This window comes from Hyaena hyaena, unplaced genomic scaffold (genome assembly GCF_003009895.1).
Source record: "Hyaena hyaena isolate Hyena2069 unplaced genomic scaffold, ASM300989v1 scaffold_70, whole genome shotgun sequence".
NCBI classification, from domain to species: Eukaryota; Metazoa; Chordata; class Mammalia; order Carnivora; family Hyaenidae; genus Hyaena; species Hyaena hyaena.
In genome coordinates, this window is record NW_024080701.1 from 1,887,857 (window position 1) to 1,909,889 (window position 22,033).

General features: G+C 38.5%; 1 protein-coding gene and 1 long non-coding RNA gene across 2 annotated transcripts in view; one reads left to right on the forward strand and one right to left on the reverse strand.

Annotated features, from left to right (window-relative positions):
• LOC120232228 lies at positions 1–14,463 on the forward strand. Its single transcript, XR_005528522.1, has 3 exons — positions 1–130; positions 1,608–1,688; positions 10,040–14,463. It is a non-coding gene; the product is annotated as an uncharacterized LOC120232228 (long non-coding RNA).
• OIP5 (Opa interacting protein 5) overlaps positions 10,401–22,033 on the reverse strand; it is a 26,689-nt gene continuing 15,056 nt past the window's right edge. Inside the window, exon 5 of the mRNA XM_039232774.1 lies at positions 10,401–10,472. Within this exon, the coding sequence (XP_039088705.1) occupies positions 10,455–10,472 (18 nt within the window). The 3' untranslated portion in view covers positions 10,401–10,454. The remainder of the gene's footprint in view (positions 10,473–22,033) is intronic.

The following is a 22,033-nucleotide window of genomic DNA, read 5'->3' on the forward strand; positions in this document are numbered from 1 at the left end:
GCTACCGCAGGGTTGGTGGACTAGGGAAGGAGTGAAGATGGCGGAGTGAGGTGCACCGCGGCGAGGCGGCCTCTGGGCCGGGGGCGGGAAGGCCCCCGGAAGGTCGAGTGCTTCTGCTGGCTGGTGCGAGGTAAGCCGAGAAAGCCAGCGATGAGGGAACTAGCAGGAGGTGACGTGGCCCAGACCGGCAGACCGCGGAGAGCCTCCCTACAGCTGGCACGGGCCTCGGCTCCACACGGGTTTCTTTCCGCGCTGTCTCAGGGCGGCAGTACAAGCCTTCAGGGGTGTGTCGCACCGACACTTAGTCTTCGGCACGCCGCAGTTCTTCTCAGTTCCTTTTGGCTGCCTCTGTGTTTTCGGCTTATTCCCCGGTGATTGCACCCAAGCGGGTGTATATCTGCCAGCCGCTGCGTTGTGCAGAGGTTTATCTTTAAAAGAATATGTTTACTTTATTGATTTCTATCCCTTGCCTCACGGCTTCCTGCCCACTGTTGCGTGAGTCTCCGACATCTATTGAGGCTTGTTGCGGCCTTGAGTAATTTGTGTCCCTTCTCCATTGACCTTGAGATTTGGTGTAATAAGTGCCCCTCCCCGGGATTTAATTTGTGTGTATCATTCACGTTCTCTTGTTACCTATCCATTCGTTCCCACTCTCATCTCTCCAACTTTTTAAAGATGCGAGTATGCACCTTTGTCCTTGCATGACCTGGTAATTGCTTAATGGCGCATTAATCCCGGCTGACTCTGTGTCTTGGTAGAATTCGCCGTTGTTTTTCCAGAGCTAATAGAGTGTACAATTTTTATTTGTTTTTCTTTTATAGAGAGAATGAGAGTTTGGGGAAATATTACTGGAACGTAATTTGTGTAAAGTGGTGGGGTCGCGAAGTTTAATACTGTCAGTATTCGGTTCTTGTTTCTGGGCTCTCTGTAATATGGATTTTTATAACCACTCATTCGGTCTTTCAGTAAAATTCTTCGAAAGTTACCTAACAAGTAGGTTTCCGAATTCGTGAAGCCTGTTAACAATTGACACGTTAGTTGGATCAGTTCCACTGACATGTCATAATATGAATGTTTCTGGTGTGCTCTTTGCTGGCCCTTGATTTAGCAAAGCTGGAAATATCAGGTAAAGAAATGGCTTCTAAAGGGGACTTTTCTCTTGCTTTTGTGAGGAGGTTTTGTTTTTGTTTTTTTCCCTCTACAGTTTAATTTAGAAGAAGAAAGACGTATGGGGCGGAGGAAAGGAACAGAACATTGTTCCTTCCTACCTTAAAAGAGGGGTGTGGTCATCTATAGTAAAGCACAGGTCTTTTCTGAGAAGAGGGACCATAGCATCATCAGATTCTCAGTGAGAGCAGTGTTCCATGGCAGCCTGAGAACCACTGAACCAAGTGTTTTGAAATTAGTCAAAATTATAAAATCTGTATAAAATGAGGGCCAGTGCAGATAGAGAGTAATTTCTTTCTGACTATTCCTTTTGAGTAGTTCTTGATAGTGGTGTTGTTTTTAAACACATTGGTTTATTTGAATAGTTTTGCCCCCAGAGGCATATAGCACAAGGGCTATATCCCTTCTATAATGTTCTTCTTTATTTTTCCTTTTCACAGGAAGAACATTTTCTTTGGCTTCCAGGTGCTCTTATATTCATCTTGAGAAGAAAATAAAATTCTGAACTCAGGATTTGGCAAGTGAGTAATAGTGGCTAATGCTTCCAGGTACTGTTTAAAAAACTAGCTAGATAGAAGTGGAACAGTAAGCTTCAGCAGAAAGTGAACATCACAAGTGACTAGAAGTGATCATTTGCCCAAACTAGTAATTTTTATTGGATAAAGAAAAAAGGTACAGACTTAATTAGATTGAAGAGCAGCTGGTAAAATATAAATGTTATTAGGCAAATTTTATAGTTTATTATATTTTTAAGCTTATTTATTTATTTTGAGAGAGAGAGAGGGACAGGGGTAGGGGCAGGGAGAGGGAGAGAGAAAATCCCAAGCAGGCTTCTTGCTGTCAGTGCAGAGCCCTACATGGGTATTGATCTCAAGAACCATGAGACCATCACGGAGCTGAAATCTAGAGTCGGACACTTAATTGACTGAGCCACCCAAGCACCCCAGGACCATATTTCCTTTGAAGGTACTAGGGAAGGATGTGTTTATAATTTTTGTTGGTTCCTTGGCTCGTGGTAGCATAATTCCAGTCTTCAGATGGCATTCTCCCTGTGTGTCTGTGTCCTAAATTCTTTTACGAGAATACCAGTCATGTTAGATTAGGAGCCACTCTGTTTCAGTAGGACCTCATCTATTTTATTTTTATTTTATTTTTTAAATGTTTATTTTTGAGAGAGACAAAGTGTGAGTGGGGGAGGGGCAGAGAGAGAAGCAGGCTCCAGGCTCTGAGCTGTCAGCACAGATCCGGTCACAGGTTACGAACTCTCGAATAGCAAGATAATGACTTGAGCCAAAGTTGAAAGCTTAACATACTGAGACAGCAGGCACCCCAGTATGACTTTATTTTAATGTTTGTTTATTTTTTGAGAGAGAGAGAGCATGCATGTGTATGTGGAGCAGGCAGGGACAGAGAGAGGGAGAGAGAATCCCAAGTAGGTGCCAAGCTCAGTGGAGAGCTTGATCTGAGAACTCTGAGATCATGACCTAAGCTGATCAAGAGTTGGATACTCAACTAACTGAGCCACCCAGATGCCCCCAATATTACCTCATTTTAACTAATTCTATCTCCAATGATTCTTTTTCCAAATAAGATCACATTTTGAGGGAGTGGGTACTAGGATTTCAATTTATGAATTTGGGGAGAACACAGTTCTACTGAGAACATCTACTTAGTGGTATACCTTGATTGTATTACATGGGATCATTCAATGTACAGCTGCCTTAAGGGTTAAAGTATTATGTACTGCTTATAAAAGGTACTTAAGAATAGTCAAATCATAGAGACAGAAAGTAGGATGGTGGTTGCCAGGAACTTCAGGAAGGGAAATTGGGAGTTGTTATTATTTAATGGGGGCAGAGTTTCAGTTTTGCAAATGAAAAAAGTTGAGATGGTTGGGGTGGTGATGCTTGCAGAACAATATGAATGTACTTAATACCACTGAACTTAACACTTAAAAAGGGTTAAATGATAAATTTTATATTATGTGTATTTTACCACAATAAAAAAAATTTTTAAAAGGTTCATAAAAATTCCAACTACTGGGGCACCTGGGTGGCTTAGTCAGGTAAGCGTCCTCCTTCAGCTCAGGTCATAATCTAATGCATGTGAGTTCAAGCCTAGCATCAGGCTCTTTGTTAATAGGTCAGAGTTTGAAACCTGCTTCAAATTCTGTCTCCCTCTCTCTTTGCCCCTCCCCCACTTGTGCTCCTGCTCTCTCTCAAACATAAACATTAAAAAAAAAAAAAAAGGAACATTAAGGATATCCATTGTATTTTGTAACATGTGTTCTGAAGTTACATAGCAAAGTAAGAAAGGAGTATTAAACTCCCATGATACATCATTCTTCCTGTCCTTGAGGAAATAAAGTATATTAGTTATTTATTGATGCATAACACATTACCTAAAACTTAGTGGATTAAAACAACAGTAAACATGTTTTATCTCTCACAGTTTATGTGGGTCAGGACTTAAAGAGCAGTTTAGCTGGGGTAAGAACTCTGGCTTGAGTTCTTTTTAATGTTGCTGTCAAGATATTGCCTGGGGTGACAGTTATCTAATTCCATCATGGCTCATTCACATGGCTGATAAATTTATGCTTGTGGTGGAAAGCCTCCATCCCTTCCAGTGTCAGCTCTTCTAAGGCTGCTTAAATGTCCATAGCATCTGGCTTCTCCCAGAATAAGCACCCCAGGAGGACAATGTAGAAGCCACAACCCCTCTGTGACCTTGTCTCAGAAGTTCCTCACTGTCACTTCCTTCTCATTCAGTTGGTCACTATTTTGACACCAACTACTATACTGCAGTAGCAACCAGTCAGGCACTTAACTGACCAAGTCACCTAGGCACCCCTATACTTTTTATTAGGTATTGCTGAAGGAATTTTTTTTTTTAATTTTCTTTATTTTGAGAGAGAGAAAGAGAGAGCATGAGCAGGGGAGGGTCACAGAGAGGAGGGGAGAGAGAGAATCCCAAGCAGGGTCTATACTAACAGTGCAGAGCCCAACACGGGACTTGAACCCATGAACTGTGAGATCCTGACCTGAGCAGAAATCAAGAGCCTGTCGCTTAACTGACTGAGCCACTCAGGCGCCCTTGAAGGAATTTGTTTCTAAAGCAATCTATGTAAGTTTCCTATTAAGAAAATGTGCTTTTCTTTCTTTTTTTTCTTTCATTCTTTTTCTTTCTTTATTTTTTATAATTTACATCCAAGTTAGATAGCACATGATGCAACAATGATTTCAGTAGATTCCTTAAGCCCCTTACCCATTTAGCCCATCCCCCCTCCCACAGCCCCTCCAGCAACCCTCTGTTTGCTCTCTGTATTTAAGAGTCTCTTATGTTTTGTCCCTGTCCCTGTTTTTATATTATTTTTGCTTCCCTTCCCTTATGTTCATCTGTTTTGTATCTTAAAGTCTTCATATGAGTGAAGCTGTAGGATATTTGTCTTTCTCTGACTGACTAATTTCACTTAGCAAAATACCCTCGAGTTCCCTCCACGTAGTTGCTAATGGCAAGATTTCATTCCTTTTGATTGCTGAAGAATACTCTATCATATATATATACCACATCTTTTTTATCCATTCATCCATTGATAAATATTTGGGCTCTTTCCATACTTTGGCTATTGCTGGTAGTGCTGCTATAAACATTAGGGTGCATGTGCTCCTTCGAAACAGCATACCTGTATTCCTTGGATAAATATCTAATAGTGCAATTGCTAGGTCATAGAGTAGTTCTATTTTTAATTTTTTGAAGAACCTCCATACTTTTCCTGAGTGGCTGTGCCAGTTTGCATTCCCAGAAAAGGTGCTCTTTTTAAAGGCTTCTTTGGTGCTTGGTTTGCATAGAATTCTTTGAGCATATTTACTTCTGGAAAGAACTAGCTTCTATCTTCTTGTCCCCTCAGCATTACTACCAGTTATCTTGTGATTAGAATTGAACTACAGAACAGTCTAATGGCTAATGCAAGCTTTGAATTAGCCTGAGTAAGCTTATATAATGAAACAGCTCTGTTGCTCATGGTGTTTTTCTAACAGCCCTTCTGTGGTTCTTCTGTATTTTTTACTCTTACTTCTACTTTTGCAACAGTGCAGATTCTGTAATTCTCTTCTTCCTGATTTGATTCTGAATTAATTTATGTTTGCCTTTATTTTAATTCCAGAATAGTTAATATACAGTATTAGTTTCAGATTTACAGTATAGTAACTCAGCAATTCATGCATCATCCAGTGATCATCACTGCACATGCACTCCTTAAACCCTGTCACCTATTTCACCTGTCCCGCCACCCATCTCCCCTCTGGTAACCATCAGTTTGTTCTTGATAGTTAAGTGTCTTTCTTGGTTTCTCTCTCTCTTTTTTTCCCTTTGCTAATTTATTTTGTTTATTAAATTCCATATATGAGTGAAATCACAAGTTTTTTGTCTTCTGATTTATTTTGCTTAGCATTTTTTAAATTGGATTGTTTCTTTGGTGTGTTGAGTTGTATCAATTCTTGATATATATTTAAAAAAAAATTTTTTTAATGTTTTATTTGTTTCTGAGAGAGAGAGAGAGAAAGAGAGAGAGAGAGAGACAGCATGAGCAGGGGAGGGTTAGAGAGAGAGGGAGACACAGAATCTGAAACAGGCTCCAGGCTCTGAGCTAGCTGTCAGCACAGAGCCCAACGCGGGGCTCAAACCCACGAACCGCGAGATCATGAACTGAGCCGAAGTCGGACGCTTAACCGGCTGAGCCACCCAGGCGCTCCTCTTCATATATTTTGGACCCTAACTCTTTATCAGATATGTCATTTGCAAATAAATTTTTCCATTCAGTAGGTAGGAATGGAACCTTTTTGTTTTGTTATTTCTTTTGCTCTGCAGAAGGTTTTAATTTGGATATAGTCCCAATAGTTTATTTTTGCTTTTATTTTCCTTGCTGTAGGAGACCTACGTAGAAAAGTGTTGCTACGGTTGATGTCATTTAAATTATTATTCTTTTCAAGGAATTTCATGATTTCAGGTCTTCAATACATTTTGAGTTTATTTTTATGTATAGTGTAAGAAAGTGGTCCAGGGGCATGTGGGTGGCTTAGTGGGTTAAACATCTGACTTCAGTGCAGGGCATGATCTCACAGTTTATGAGTTCGAGCCCCGCATCAGCCTCCGCACAGAGATTCTCTCTGACTCCCTGTTTTTCTGCTCCCCAGCTTGTGCACGTGTGTGCTCACACACACACACAGAGTCCAGTTTCATTCTTTTCTATGTAGCTGTCCAATTTTCCTGACACCACTTATTGAAGAGACTTTTTTCCATTGGATATTTCTTTGTTGAAGATTAGTTGACCATATTATCGTGGGTATATTTGTGGGTTTTCTCTTCTCTTCCATTGATCTATTTTTGTGCATGGCAGTACCATGCCATTTTGATTACTACAGCTTTTAATAAAACTTGAAATCTGGAATTGTGACGCCTTCAACTTTGCTTTCCTTCCTTCCTTCCTCCCTCCCTCCCTCCCTTCCTTCCTTCCTTCCTAAGTTTATTTCTTTTGAGAGAGAGAGAGAGAGAGAGACAGATCATGAGCAGGGGAGGGGTAGAAAGAGAGGGAGAGAGAATCCCAAGCAGACTGCACTGTCAGCACAGGACCCGACATGGGAATCTGTCTCATGAGGTGTGAGATTATCACCTGAGCTGAAATCAAGAGTCAGACGCTCAACTGACTGAGCCACCCAGGCGCCATTGCTTTTCTTTTTCAAGATTGATTTGGTTATTTAGGATCCTTTATGGTTCCATATATATTTTAGGATTCTTTGTTCTAGTTCTCTGAAAAATGCTGTTAGTATTTTGATAGTGATTGCATTAAATCTATAGATTGCTTTGTGTAGTATAGACATTTTAACAACATTTGTTCTTCCAGTCCATGAGCATGGAATGTCTTTTCATTTCTTTGTGTCTTCTTCAGTTTCTTTTATCACCCTTTCATAGTTTTCAGAGTATAGGTCTTTCACCTCTTTTTATCCCTAGGTACTTGATTTTTTTTTTAATGTTTATTTATTTTTGAGAGACACAGAGTGTGAGCAGGGGAGGTACAGGGATAGAGGGAGACACCGAATCTGAAGCAGGCTCCAGGCCCTGAGCCATCAGCACAAAGCGTGATGTGGGGTTGAACTCACAAACTGTGAGATCATGACCTGAGCTGAAGTTGGATGCTTAACCGACTGAGCCACCCAGGGGCCCCAGTACTTGATTTTTTTTGATGCAACTGTAAATGGATTGTTTTCTTAATTACTCTTTCTGCTCCTTCATTATTACTAAATATTACTATGGTACATTATTATTACTATATATTATTATTACTGTATAGAAAGGCAACAGATTTCTATGTGTTGATTTTGTATCTTGAGATTTTACTGAATTCATATAACATTCAAGTAGTTTTATGGTGGAGTCTTTAGGATGGTTTTTTTCTTCAGAAAAGTAGTTTTGCATTTATTATTACTTTTTAATGCTTATTGGCAGAGGAGGGCAGGGGTGGGGTACCGAAGATCCAAAGTTGGTACTGTGCCCATAGCAGAGAGCTGATGTGGGGCTCGAACTCATGAACCTTGAGATCATGACCTGAGCAGAAGTCAAACACTCAATCAACTGAGCTACCCTGGCATTCCAGGTTTTTTAAAATCTATATACAGTATTATGTCATCTGCAAATAGGGAAAGTTAATTTATTTTAGAGAATTTTTTTCATGATTATGTACTTTTGAGAGAGTGAGAGAGCACGCACGTGAGAGCAGGGACGGGGGAAGGAGACAGAGGATCCCAAGCAGGCTCTGAGCTGAAAGCAGAGAGCCCTGTATAGGGCTCAAACTCAAGAACCGGGAGATTATGACCTGAGCCAAAGTCTGACACTTAACTGAACTCAGCCACCCAGGTGCCCCATGTTAGAGTTAATTTAAAATTTTCTTTTGTTTTTGATTCAGAACTTTGTCTTGTCTTCAACCTTGTTATTCAAATTCAGTATAGAATTGAGGTATTTTCTTTTTATGTGAAATAAAAAGGCCTCTAGTAAAAATGGAGGCCTAGGAAGACTAGTTAGCCGGTTGCTATTGGCCATTTTTGTCAGCTAAAGTAATTTATTTCAGCTTTTTATAAGCATTTATTATATGTTTTTATTGTGAAATAATACATAAGATACATCATTTTAACCCTTTAAATGTATAATCGTGTTATTGTTGAGTATATTTATAAATAAATACTTTTTAAAAGAGTATGTTTATATTGTGGTATAACCAACATCACTTTTTACAGAATTTATTAATCATCCCAAGCAGAAATTTATTAACTCCCCTCCCCACTACCCCCAGTCCTTAGTTCCATCTTCTACTTTGCCTGTTTTAGGAATTACATAATGTTGTCTTTGTTTGTCCCATTTACTTTTGCACATATTTGGAGTTTAAAAAGTGTTATGTTTAGCAATGAACTGATGATGTTTTTATATACTTCTGTTTGGTGACCGTGGTATAGTACACATTGTTTTAGTTGTGGATATATTTTATGAAAAAAAATTTTTTTAAGTTTTATTTACTTAAGTAATCTCTACACCCAACATGGTGCTCAAATTCACAACTCTGAGATGAAGAGTCACATGCTGCACAGAGTGTAATTTATTTTACAAATTTTTTTAAATGTTTTTATTTAGTATTGAGAGACAGAAACAGAGCATGAACATGGGAGGGGCAGAAAGAGGGGGAGACACAGAATCTGAAGCAGGCTCCAGGCTCTGAGCTGTTAGCACAGAGCCTGATGCAGGGCTCGAACTCACAAACTGCGAGATCGTGACCCGAGCCAAAGTCAGATGCTTAACCGACTGAGCCACCCAGGTGCCCCTATTTTACAAAATTTTTATTGTTCGCTGTTAGTCTTATGTTGTTGAAGATAATTCAAAGTAAAAATGATATGGGGGTGCCTGGGTGGCTCAGTCGGTTAAGCGTCCAATTTGGCTTACCTCATGATCTTGCTGTTGGTGGGTTCAGGTACCATATCGGGCTCTGTGCTGACAACTCAGAGCCTGGAGCCTGGTTTGGATTCTCTCTCTCCCTCTCTCTCTGCCCCTCCATCACTTGCACTCTGTCTCTCTCTCTCTCTCTCTCCTCAGTAAATAAACATTGGGGTGCCTGGGTGGCTCAGTCAGTTGAGCAACCGGCTTCAGCTCATTTCATGATCTCATGGTCCGTGGGTTCAAGCCCCGTGTCGGGCTCTGTGCCAATAGCTAGCTCAGAGCCTGGAGCCTGTCTTCGGAATCTGTGTCTCCCTCTCTCTCTGACCCTCCCCTGCTCATGCTGTCTGTCTGTCTGTCTGTCTCTCTCTCTCTCTCAGAAATAAGTAAAACATTTTAAAAATATATTAAAAGTGTTAAAAATCAACAAACATTAAAAAAGTTGTTTTTTTTTTTTCAAAGTAAGATGATACATATGGCTTTGAGTATAAGTGGTAATATCAATATGGGAGTACAACTGTTTTTATCATTTTTTTATTTTTTTAAGGTTTATTTGCTTTTAAACACAAATGTTCTGTGTAGAATCATTTTATGGCTATAAAAACGAGGCACATTACTCCATTTGCACAATAGGAAATGGATATGTGTGTGTCTTGTTGTATAGTACAAGTTTTTATATAAATCTGATTTTTCCTGTTGTGTTTATATATTTTTTCTGACTAATGCTCCTGCTTTTCTGATGACAATACTGTATTTGGTGTTATTGGACATTTTCACTTAGACAATGTGAAATCTAAAATATATTTTCTATGTGTTTTTAAATATTATTTTTAAAAGTAAGCTCATGCAGAAGTACCTGTCTTAACCTCCCTGTTTTTAATTTATTTTGTATTTCCAGGTATTGTGTGTTTCTCCTGAAGTAGGTAGTCCTTCTTCTTTTATCCAGCCACTTTCCCTATTCTTGAAATGTGGATATCTCTTCTCTACATGCTTTACCTCCATGATTTGGATTGGAAAAGGCTGGTTTTCTTTGGTTCCACTTCTCAGATTCAACATAGAGAAGCTCCTAGGATGCAGCCGTCTTGCTGAGCACTCCAGGAAGAAAGAAGCAACTGACATGCATGTTCTGCTTTTGCTTAATTAAAAAGAAATTATTTTGGAAGCTGGGGCTGATGTTTAATTTGAAACAGGTGCTTAGATGTTGGCGTTTTTTAATTCTTTACCTTTTGTTCCAAACAAGAAGACTAAATAAATAGCAAGTATGGATGACATCAGGTTTTTTTTTTTTTAATGTCTTCCAGTTTCAGCCACTGTCATAGGCACAGTTGAATCTGCAAAAGTAAATTTCAAATATATGTTCTAATTGGAAATGAAAGAGATGCTTCAAAATTACATATTTAAATATCTAAACTCATCTTGTGAAATATATTTGCTGGAAAAGAATGAAGGTCTAATTTTGCAATAAAACCTTTGATGTGATAAAGAAGCATAAAGACAAGATCCTGCAAGGTTAACCGAGTCTCTGTAAACTACACATTTTTACATGTGTAAATCTACATTTTGGATGAGAAGAGGGATTTTACTCTTAGAGAAGGAAGCTGTTGTTGACTTCTGTCTCAGAAGTTTTGGACATTTGGTATTTTTTAATGATTTTTCATTCTTCTAAAGAAGGACCACATTGTGCATTTGCTAACCCCATGAATCCATGCTTGGATTTACTGAAAGGTTGGAAAAGGAAATAAAACAACTCCAAGTCCAGTGATGGAACCCTGTTCATCTAGCTCAGATGAGAAGCTGTTATTTTGCAAATTACTTCATTCATTTTTGTGCGGTCTTATATAGCACTTGAGGTTTGGTTTTCCATGCTGCTAAGGCAGGAAGAAGAGTGGCTTAAGTGGTTTTTCTGTTCAGAAAATCTAGTGGATCCTTTAGTATGACCTGCCTTCAACTTTGGACATGGAGGAATGGGGAGGAAAATGAGAAAAGTTTCCATATTATTTCTTTCTCATCAGAAAAAGAAGCAAAAATGCCTTAGGCAGCTCCATCTGACTTTATGGCATTTTACATTCTGTAGCTCAGTTTTTCTAAAAACATAAATAACCTTTTTCCTTTGATCCAAGATGGGTACTCGGATGTTTGGTTTTTCTAGGTGAGGAGTAATGTTAGGCTGTCAGGGCTGGGACTCAGGTAACTTTTCCCAGTTGGAACTGAACTTTCTCATCAGAGAATGGACCTCAAAAGCAATGTTCCCAAACTTGTGGTTGATTTAGAAGAAGTTCAGGTTCTGGAAAAAAACCTCAAATAAGAAAGATAGTTCAGTAAGAAATACAGATCTTCCTTCTTTCTCTTAAAACCTACGCCATGTGATGAACAGACTATTGTGTAAAGCTGTTCTTGCTTCCAAATCAACAGAGGACCAGTGTCTGAATTGTCAGGTCTTTACATAAGAAGAATAAAACTGTATGAGCCTTTGTGAGAAAGAACTTAAAACTTCTTAGATGCAATTAAGAACAAATTGTCTTAATCATGTCTGTAATTTAGGGAATTTGCCTAGGGCCATACATGCTGTGATGGTAAAAACTTAGGGCAGATTTACCAAAATTTAGCAGTGATAGAAATGACCAAAAATGGGAAATGTTGAGCATTCTTAATGATTAAATTGGTCAACCTATTGGAACTGGCATAAGAAAGCTTTTTAGTAAAATACTTATGTAATAAGAGATAATTTCCTTTGAGGGCAAATACTGAGTGGTAAAGCATAGAAGTAACTTTGGATAAAGGTAACAAATTTTTCTCTAACTTCTTAGCCAACTTTCTGATATTTTCCTTTAGTATTTTGGAATTGTTAAAGATAGAATGGAACCTGCATACATGAATCACATTGGTATGTTGAGAATCTTTATCTTCTGTTGTCTGTTATCCATCTTCCCTGTGTCCTTTTTGCAGTGTTTTGGGTAGGGTCATTTGGCACAGGGGATAGGGACTCTATACTGTCTGCAACACTGAAACCATCTCTGGCCCACTTGTTGGAATATGTAGCAGACTTATCTTCTCCATTTGCTTTGTGTTTTTTATTTCATAGCTAAAAGAACCATTGCTGAATGATCTCCTTCAAGTTCTTGAATCTTTAATGGTTGTCACCAGATGGCATCTACCAAAATGGGTATATGCCAATTTTACTAGCCCAGGGTTTACTAAATACACCTACATCCCCCACCCCCACCCTGCCCCGGTCTATTTTGGCCCTTCTTGATGGCAAAAGCTATGATTTTAGGCAGGAATATGCCTGCTTCTTTCCCTTTGCTCATCCATGTCAGCTGGCAGTTTTTCTTTTAAAAAGTTCAACAAAAACGGGATATGTGCAATAGAAATATATATATGTATATTTTAATACTTGTGGACAAATGTTACAAGTTGTTTAAGAACAACAAAATCACCAATGTCTTCCATTTTGAGATGTGTATAGTTTTGTAAGCATTAGTGCTTGGTAGCATATTGTAGTGCCATGTTAGGGGTTAGTGCATGAGCCTAGTAATAACTTAAACTTCAGGATGAATTATTGATAATAACCAATAGTGTAAACTGAGTGGAAAATTGAGACCTTTTCTTTTTTCATAAATATCTCAATCGTTATATTCTCTCTGGGGAAAGGCGATTAAGGCCAAAAAGACTCATTTATGAATAGAAATGTGGGATCACAGTGTGAAATACTATGTTTGAGGTTATTTAAGCTTTCTCTGAGGTAGCTGGAAACCAGCTCTCCTTGTGTCTTATGAAGCCTCAAATCAAAATGAGTCCCCATTTCATGATTCTGCTTTTTTGCTCTCTCAGTTTGAGATGAGATTGTTTTTATGCTGTTTCACACTGTATGTCTTATAAGTTTATTATTTAATCCACTTTTTGCATCAAGAAATTCTTTTATATTTTGCATGTCTTAGATATTGTGTTTATCAAGTGCTTTTCTAATCTGCAGACCATTTACATTTCTTGTCTGCAGCATGCTACTTGTTATAGAAGAACACTGGTCAGTAGTTCAGTGTCCTACATTAATTTGTCACGGGCTTTTCCTGTTTCAGAATCTGAATCGTGTGTTGATGGGATTCCAGACCTTTACACGAGAATTGGAATGTAGCTAGATAAAGCTTACCCAGGTTGCCATGTAATAACTCTATTTTGCTTGATTAGAGTAAGCCACCTCGGACAGCTTTCACTTTTTTCTGCTTTCCTGGTAGAAATAAAAGTTGTTTTGTTCTGAAAGCATAGGATAGTTTTCTGTGGAAAAGAAATTCCTACCTCTAAAAGCTGCCTTGAGAACTTGGAAAGGGCAGTTCCCTGAGGTGATTTATAAATCTCCATATCCTGAGAGTTCAGGATTTATTAACACAGGTTCTACAGTTACCATGATGTGAAATGCAAAACTAATGTGGTGTGTCTCCTGTACGGAAGCAAGCTTAAACAAATAGACTTTGCAGCAGCAGATATCCAGGGACCCAGGTTTAGATTCTCATAGTGTATTTAAAGTTGTTGTACTCTTGGCTCAAGAAGTTTATTACCTGGGAGAATCCATTTCTGAAAAGCATTTAAACATTTTTTAAAATACCTCTGAAAAGGTAATGAATGCAAAATAGCACAGTATATAGGAAAGGATAGTTCCTACTGCAAAAAATAAAAAATAAAAGCCATAAAATAATAATTTTCAAGAGGTAGAATTTTAGTAGCAATAACAGTTTTGCTTGTAAATTGTATTAGCAAAGTTGTACAGTAGAATAAATATTATTACTTGAGGTTGTGAAGCTCTGTGATCAACAGAGTTGCACAAAAGGAAAAATGTTTTAGACAAAGAACATATAAAAGGTACTTACAGAGCTGAATGTATATGAATATATCATTGTGTGAGAAGTAGCAACTTTTGTGTAAGTTTAAAGGTTAGAGACCCTATTTGTTTCCTAAAGCAGAGGGTTAGAGCCATTGAATGAAAATTTTCTAGTGGTTAACCTGGAAACAAATGTACTACTGATGTAGCTCCACTGAAGCCATCAGGTGGAGACTTTGCTTCTGATGTTCTTGTCAGCAACAAGCGTCTACAGAATAGTGTACTTCATTGTTTGTCACTTCTTCTTTTCCCCATTGGTTTTCTGGGTGCATTTTAAAAAAGGTAAAGTTAGCTATGTGTGTACGTTTGGGTTAAAACAAGCCAGGGACTTGGATAGCTGGCTTTTCCTTATGGCTTTGGTTAGTTTAGGGGAGTTATATTTAAAGATGTAAAGCAGAGGATTGAAGGCAATAGCCAAAGACAGTATGTTGGCTTTTTTTTTTTTTTAATTTTTTTAAATGTTTTATTTATTTCTAGGAGAGAGAGAGACAGCGTGAGCAGGGGAGGGTCAGAGAGAGAGGGAGTCACAGACTCTGAAACAGGCTCCAGGCTCTGAGCTGGCAGTCAGCACAGAGCCCGACGCGGGGCTCGAACCCACAAACTGCGAGATCATGACCTAAGCAAAAGTCGGATGCTTAACCGACTAAGCCACCCAGGCGCCCCTATGTTGGCTTTTTAAACCCTGTCTGATGTAGATGTGCTGAGGACTTTGGCCTGTGACTGTTTATTTTAATAAGAGCTCAGCAGACTAGTTTCTTGATTTTAGGATCACATGCCTTCCATCAGGATATAATAGTGGAATGGAGGCTGACTTCTTAATCCTTTTACCTTGTGTTCATTTTGGCCATTTAGCACCGTGAAGGTCCTTGAAAAGATTGGGTCTCTGTTCCCTTGTTTTCCCAGGGAAAAAACTAAAAGTGGAGTGGATTTAAGAAAATAATGCCTCTTGAATATTTAATTCTTATATGGCAACTCCAAAGGATAGAGAGAAGGCTATATTAAATTGATTATAGCTCCTCTTTAAATGTCTTACACCAACAGTTGGTGTTAGAGACATTGGAATAACCAAGCAATATTCAGTCATCTGCACGATCATGAGGACACCGCTGTGTATTATAGTGATGTCAACAATTTAGTTACTTAGAACAATTAAAGACTACCCTTAAGAGCCACGTTATAGTTGTAAATGCTAAAATGTGTTACAAGTTTTTGTAGTCTTTGAGTATGTGGTTATTTTTAGTGTTGTCGTGGTCTCATGTTTACTCTTTGTGTACCTGTGATATGCAAAATATGAAGAGACCCTTGGCCTCCAGGAGTTTACATTCTCATGGTGCTGCTGGTGCAAGCAAATTGCTTCTAGTTTATTCAGAACATTGCTTGGCTATTAACCATACCCTATTTGGAAGGATCCCTTGGCCAACAGTTTTCAAAAGCAGAAGTCTATGCTAAATTTCAGGGCATTGATTTTGAGTTTACATTTTAGTAGCTCTGCTGTTCATAAACTCACTTTCCCCAGGAGGCTGTGCAGATAAAGCTCATTAATGTGAATCAGAAACCATTCTGCCTAAAAACATCTTCATCAGTACACCACCTATGCTCTTCTATGCTATAGGTGTCAGTAAATGGCCAAGAAAACTTACTGCTCAATTCTCTTTCTTTTCCCAGAGTATTTACATCATTCTTTACCCAAAAGGGCCAGGATTTGCAATTAAGCTTTTTATAACTGACTAGTGGTCCTGATTTTAACCTCTTTGTGTGTGACTTTGTACCTCTATTCTGAAACAGGATTGTGATCTGGAGCACCTGCCCTGCCTGCATTTCTAAGCAATCACTTTATTAACCCACATTTTCAGTTGAAACTTTGCATGCATCCTTGTTATTTCCCCTAATTCCTCTGAATCAAGGGGTCTTTTCTGCATGTTTATTAAAACTCGGTCTGAATTAAAGTGGAAGCAATAGAGGCAGGCCCATAACTCTGATTTTAGAGTACTAACATTCTAATGCATGATTGAAAATGTCCAGTCTTATATGGTGACTAGTAGATATATATGTGTGTATATATATATATATATGCATTTATTAATGAAGCAATAGAGATTTAAACCAATAGCCTGAATTTACTGTTTGGATTATTAGTTTTCATTTTCTAATTAAAGATTATTGTAACTTCCATTGAAAATGGGAGCTAGAAGATAAACAGGGGCGACCACAAGACATTCAAACTGTCAGGAATAGAGAGCATGATAGTGCTCACCCTCTAACCTCTTGCCTGCTTCCCTTAGTCCCCAAGCATGTTTAAAAACAAAACTAAGGCAACAAACTAAGCATGTTGAATAAATAAATAAGCTGCTATGGCTCTAGTAATCAGAAAGGTGCAGAGTTTCAGAAAGCATAGGAGAGTAGGGAATACCAGTGTAGAATTACATAAAATAATGGAAGTATGGTGTTTGTCTGATAAAATTTATGTAGCTTAAGTTGGGATCTCTTAAAATTAGTATCTTGGAAGTGAATGCACATATTTCAGATGTTGCAGGATTTACAGATAACCAGCCAACTCTTCTGGATGATACTGGCACTGACCAGCCATAAACGTTCCCTACAGCAAAGGAGACTGGTCCATTTTGTAGAAACTGCTAAAAATATTGACAAACCTGTGGTTTGGTTTCTCTTTTGTTACTATATTATATAAACGTTTTATGTTTTTATAAATTTTATAGCCTGGGCTTTATCCATGATCTTTTGCTCAGACTGCATAATTTGTTGCCTAAGGCTTTTGATGCCAGGTAAACAGCAACAGGTTTTCCCAATTAAACAAAACAAAACCTTGCCATTTATTTTCTTGATGCAGAAAACAGATCAGTTTATTGTAGTAACTTAAAATGTTTGAGGATATTCCTCACTTAGAAATAACCCTTGTAAGTGCAAGTGATCATGACAAAAAATGTACAAATGGAGTTCATATCTGAGTGGCCTAAAACAGAAGAGAATTCAGAATTAGACTAGATGACTGTCACTAGGCCTTTCCCAGGTTTCATGTTCTCTAATTGAAAAATAATTTTAAGTCATTTTAACTTGTTTCCTTTGCTGTGGGATTTCAGTCCAAATACTTTCAGGAATGCTCTAGTAGTTCAGAGCTGAATTATACTTAGAGTCATTGCAGTATTTAGTCTCCACTTAAGTACAGGAAGTGAGATGTCATGTCCCGTATGTAAATTTTCTCTTTGCCACTTATTGGTAATGTTGTCAACCACTGAAACCAGTGAAGATATAAAGAAAGTTTCTCCCTACTCTGTTCCCATTATTCCACAAAAGCATATTAAAATAGAAAACCAAGCATCAAAGATTTCTCTGGGAACTCTTAACTCCTAAACCTCCTTTAAAATCAAAGTAGATATCTTAATTTTGCAATTTTCAAAGAATTTTGTCTCCTTTGGTGATAGTATGCCATGCCATCAATTTTTCCCCACGGATAAGAACAGTATTGTGGCAATACATTATGGTCAGTCCTTCAACAATAGTAGTAGTCTTGGCACTTACTTTAAAACCACGCATCATTTACGGTCATATTAGGGTATCATTCACGTATTTTTACTTACTGTCCTACAAGTACACTTGTTCTTACTTGCTGTTCTGCATTTTCTTCAATTGCACCGTTGGTACGATGTTAAAAGAATTTCATTGAATGTTTAAAGTATTACAAAAGGCAGCTTGCTTTCTTTATTAATCTATGCATCCTTTGTATTTCAGAAGAAATTTTATTCTTTGATGTAAAAGGGAACTGGTATATGAGTTGGAAAACTCTGCACCTGTGTGTGTATATATATATTTCTTGGCAATAAAGCAGCATGGGCTGAGAATGCACTGAAACTTCACTGTGTGTCACTCATTACTTGGAATAAGTAATTTCTAATAATTCAGATTACTGAGATGGGAGAAGCCAAACCAGAGACCTGGGCTAAGTTAGGCTCTGGATGTCAGAAAAGACAAAAGACCTGGGTGTTGATAACATGTAGAGTTTCTGCTGTAGACCAAGGGAACTGGCAGCCATTTGAACAAAGAGGCATCCCATTTAAACTTTTGTCATTCCCACCTTTAGGGCTAGGTATGAACAAATGTTTAGTTTCTAGTAAGGAAATCCTGAACAAGTACAATAATGATAAAACTATTGCGGAGACTCCTTATCTGAAATATATAACACATTTAAAATGTTTTTACATTGAGTATTTAAACGTTGGCTAACTTAACTAAAGAGGCTTAACACTAAGAAGAGATGCTTCTTGATTTAGGGGAAGTTTTTTCAAGTTTAAAGAAAGTAGGGTCTCCTGGGTAGTTCAGTCAGTTAAGTATCAGACTTTCACTCAGGTTATGATCTCACAGTTTGTGAGTTCAAGCCTCATGTCAGGCTCTGCTGCACCTCGGAGCCTGGAGCCTGCTTTGGATTCTGTGTCTGTCTCTCTCTCTGCCCCTCCCCTACTCATTCTCCCAAAAATTAATTTAAAAAAAAATAAGCAGATGTTACAGACTTCTTCGGGATTGGCTATTGTCAAATGAAGAGGAACAAAAGCTATGTGGTTTCTGAGGTGTGATTACTTAATGTATTATAGTTCCTTTTGGTTTTTGACTATTCCTTTAACACACACCGATACATACCGATACCTTCCATTCCCAGGTACTGTGCTAGATGTTGGGATTACAAAAATGGAAATAGTTTCTGCTGTTAACTCAGGAGCTTAAATGTTTACAACTCAGGGGGAACTTTATTTTTTTAAATGTTTATTTTTGAAAGACAGAGCATGAGCAGGGGAGGGGCAGACAGAGAAGGAGACACAGAATCTGAAGCTGACTCCAGGCTCCGAGCTATCAGCACAGAGCCCAATGCGGGGCTCGAACTCACAAACCACAAGATCATGACCTGAGCCCAAGTCAGACGCTTAACCGCTTAACTGACTGAGCCACCCAGGTGCCCCTCAGGAGGAACTTTAGTATGTAGTTTTATTCTTCTGACTATATGGAATTTTGAAAATACTTTTATTCAATATATATATACAATGCTCAGTAGTATAAAACTATAGCAAAGCAGACTTAGAAATTTGTTACTATCAGTCATTGATGTTAGACTTTCATAGGAACTCATACCACTTAAAGGTATCATTTAAAAGGATTGTTTAAAGTCAACCATTTGTAAGTATCAGTGTATGGAAAGCATAATAGCAAAATTATAAATGCATATGCCCTTTGACTTTCTCATTTTAAAATCACTCCTACAGAAATACCAGTACAGTTATGCAAAGATATATACAAGGATCCAATACAAGAAATGGTTAAATTCTGATATATTCCTATCATTTAATCATGCAGGTGTTAAATAATTTATGTATGGGCTGGTATGGAAAGTTGGGAAAAGCAGATTGTGGAATAATGTGAAATGCCTTTATGTCTATGTATATAGTAAAGATTATTGAACACTTAGTATGTGCTAAGCACTGCTGTAATTACATTAGGTGTATTCATTAATTTACTTAATCCTCACTACAACCATAGTTTTTTTTTTCAACTTATTTTGAGAGAGAGAGCACAAGAGGGGCAGAGAAAGAATCCCAAGCAGGCTCCACACTGTCAGTGCAGAGCCTGATGCGGGGCATGAACCCACAAACAGATCATGACCTGAGCCAAAATAAGGAGTAGGACACTTAAGCAACTGAACCACCCAGGTGCTCCCAGCCCTAGGGTTTTTTTCATTTCTTTTCCTATTTTTTTTTTTTAGCAGAATAAGCCTTTTGATTTAAAAAATGTTGAAAGTTTATTTTGAAAGACAAAGCAAGAGGAGGAAAAGAGGGAGAGAGAGAAGCCCAAGCAGGCTGCACACTGCCAGCACAGAGCCCAATGTGGGGCTAGAACCCACAAACTGCCAGATCATGACCTGAAATGAAGATCCAGATGCCCAACCAGCTGAGCCACCCAGGCGCCCCCAAAAGAGCTTCATTTTTAAATTTAGCTTTCTGACTCTGTGCTTGTGGCTTCAACACTTTCACAATGATTTTCTGCTCCTTAATAAGGAAAGCATGCTTGATCCTGTCACAGGCACACTTAACACATGGAACCATCCTAGGCACTGCTGCGGTTTTCACCTTGTAGACAACCTCATAAGAACTGCAGGTCTCAGCATGAGCTCCTTAAGCCAGCCTGAGTACACATCACCTACCGATTCGGACACTTTCCCAATCTTCTTGGTATAACAGTAGATGATTCTATTCCAGGGGTTCGGGACACCTTACGTTTTGGTGGAGGTTATACTGTAGGACAGCAGAAGGCGGGATGTGAAATGCTGGACCATTCTGAATGCCTATGGATGCCATTCCCAGCAGAGGGAAAAAACAGCCCTAGTTTTGAATCCCTATTTTATAAGAAGAGCTTATGTAAATTCTTTACATTTATGGTTAGAAGCATCCAAACCACAATAGGAATCCAAATAGTTTGGCTCCAAAGCCTGCTTACTTTCTAGCTTGCTATCCAATGCCTCTCAGTGGTGGAAAGGGAAGTGTACTTTTCACCCTTTATTCTGTCATACATCTATGTCTGAATTTTTTTCTAGAGTAAAGATAACTTGTATGGGGGGGGAGGGGGAGGAACCTATTTAAAACCAGCCAGCTTAATTTGATGTAAAGTTCAAGCATTTAATTTTCTATTTAACTTTGTACCAAATCAGCAAATCCAGAGGTTAAGGAAAATAACTACTTTTAGAACACACCCACACCCACACAAACCCAGGATAATTCAATATAGTATTAATTTATTAGGTCCCATTCCTGAGTAGAAACTTAAGTTTTTCTGGTACCATTTGTTGCCAGAGGTTTCACCCTTGTTTATGGAAATCAATTTTGCAACTCAAAAGCATAAAGCACATCAGAATTTTATTTTAAAAATTTTTATTTTTCAACTTAAGAGAGAGGGTGCAAACGGGAGGGGCAGAAGGAGAGAGAGAGAGGGGGAGAGGGAATCTTAAGTGAGCTCCATGCTTAGTGTGGAACCAGATGTGGGGCTTGAACTCACAACTCTGGAATCATGACCTGAGTCAAAATCAAGAGGTGGACACTCAACCAAGTGAGCCACCCAGGCATCCCAAGTGTAAAATACTTTTTAAAGGGAAATGTCCTTTATGCAGTATAACATGGAAAAATTTTTTTTTAAAAAAAGGCTGCAGGCTACAACTGAACCAAGTCAACTTTTCTATGTACCACCACATGGCTAGATCATGTCTCAATTGTGCTCCTGCCAGTCCCTCAGTGGTCTGCTTGCTGACCCTATAACCATGCTCCACAAGACAACCATAAGAAGGTTCTACAAAAGTAAAACCAATCCTATCACAGGCCTCCTCTAAAATTCTTCAAGGGCTTGCTTCCATTGTTCCTGGAATAAAAACAAACATCCTTCAGGAGGACATTAAGTTCTTGCACTGCTGTTTTCTGACCCCTGGTGTAACTCCTGCAGGCCACCTTTAACTGACCTTATAGGGCCTTTGCAAATGTTTCTTCCTCCATTACCTAATTAACTACTACTCTTGAAGACCACTGCTGAAATGTCACTTCCTCGGAGAGGCCTTTCTTGACACCCAGACCAGGTCCGTTACCTGCTGTATGTGATTGTAGCTCTATGTCCCATTGCTTCACATGTTTTCATGTGGTTATATGAATGGCCATCTCTATGGAGACAATAAGTGCTGCACAGGTAGAGAGTGGCTGTTTTGGCTTAACTGTTATCCCCAGAAGCTCGTATTAATATGATAAGGTACTGAGCCTACATGCTACACAAAGCAAAATATGAAAAAACAGCATTTTGGTGAATGTTAGAGGTTTATCATTCCTTTCATTATCACCTGGTTATGCTCACTTTAGAAATGAAAAGAGAAAGATAAGTTGTATATTATCCAGTTAACTTATTGAATATTACTTATAAAATATGTATATATCTGTATTTTATGTAAGAAAAAAAGTGGTTTCTCAGTCTTTACCTCACAACTGC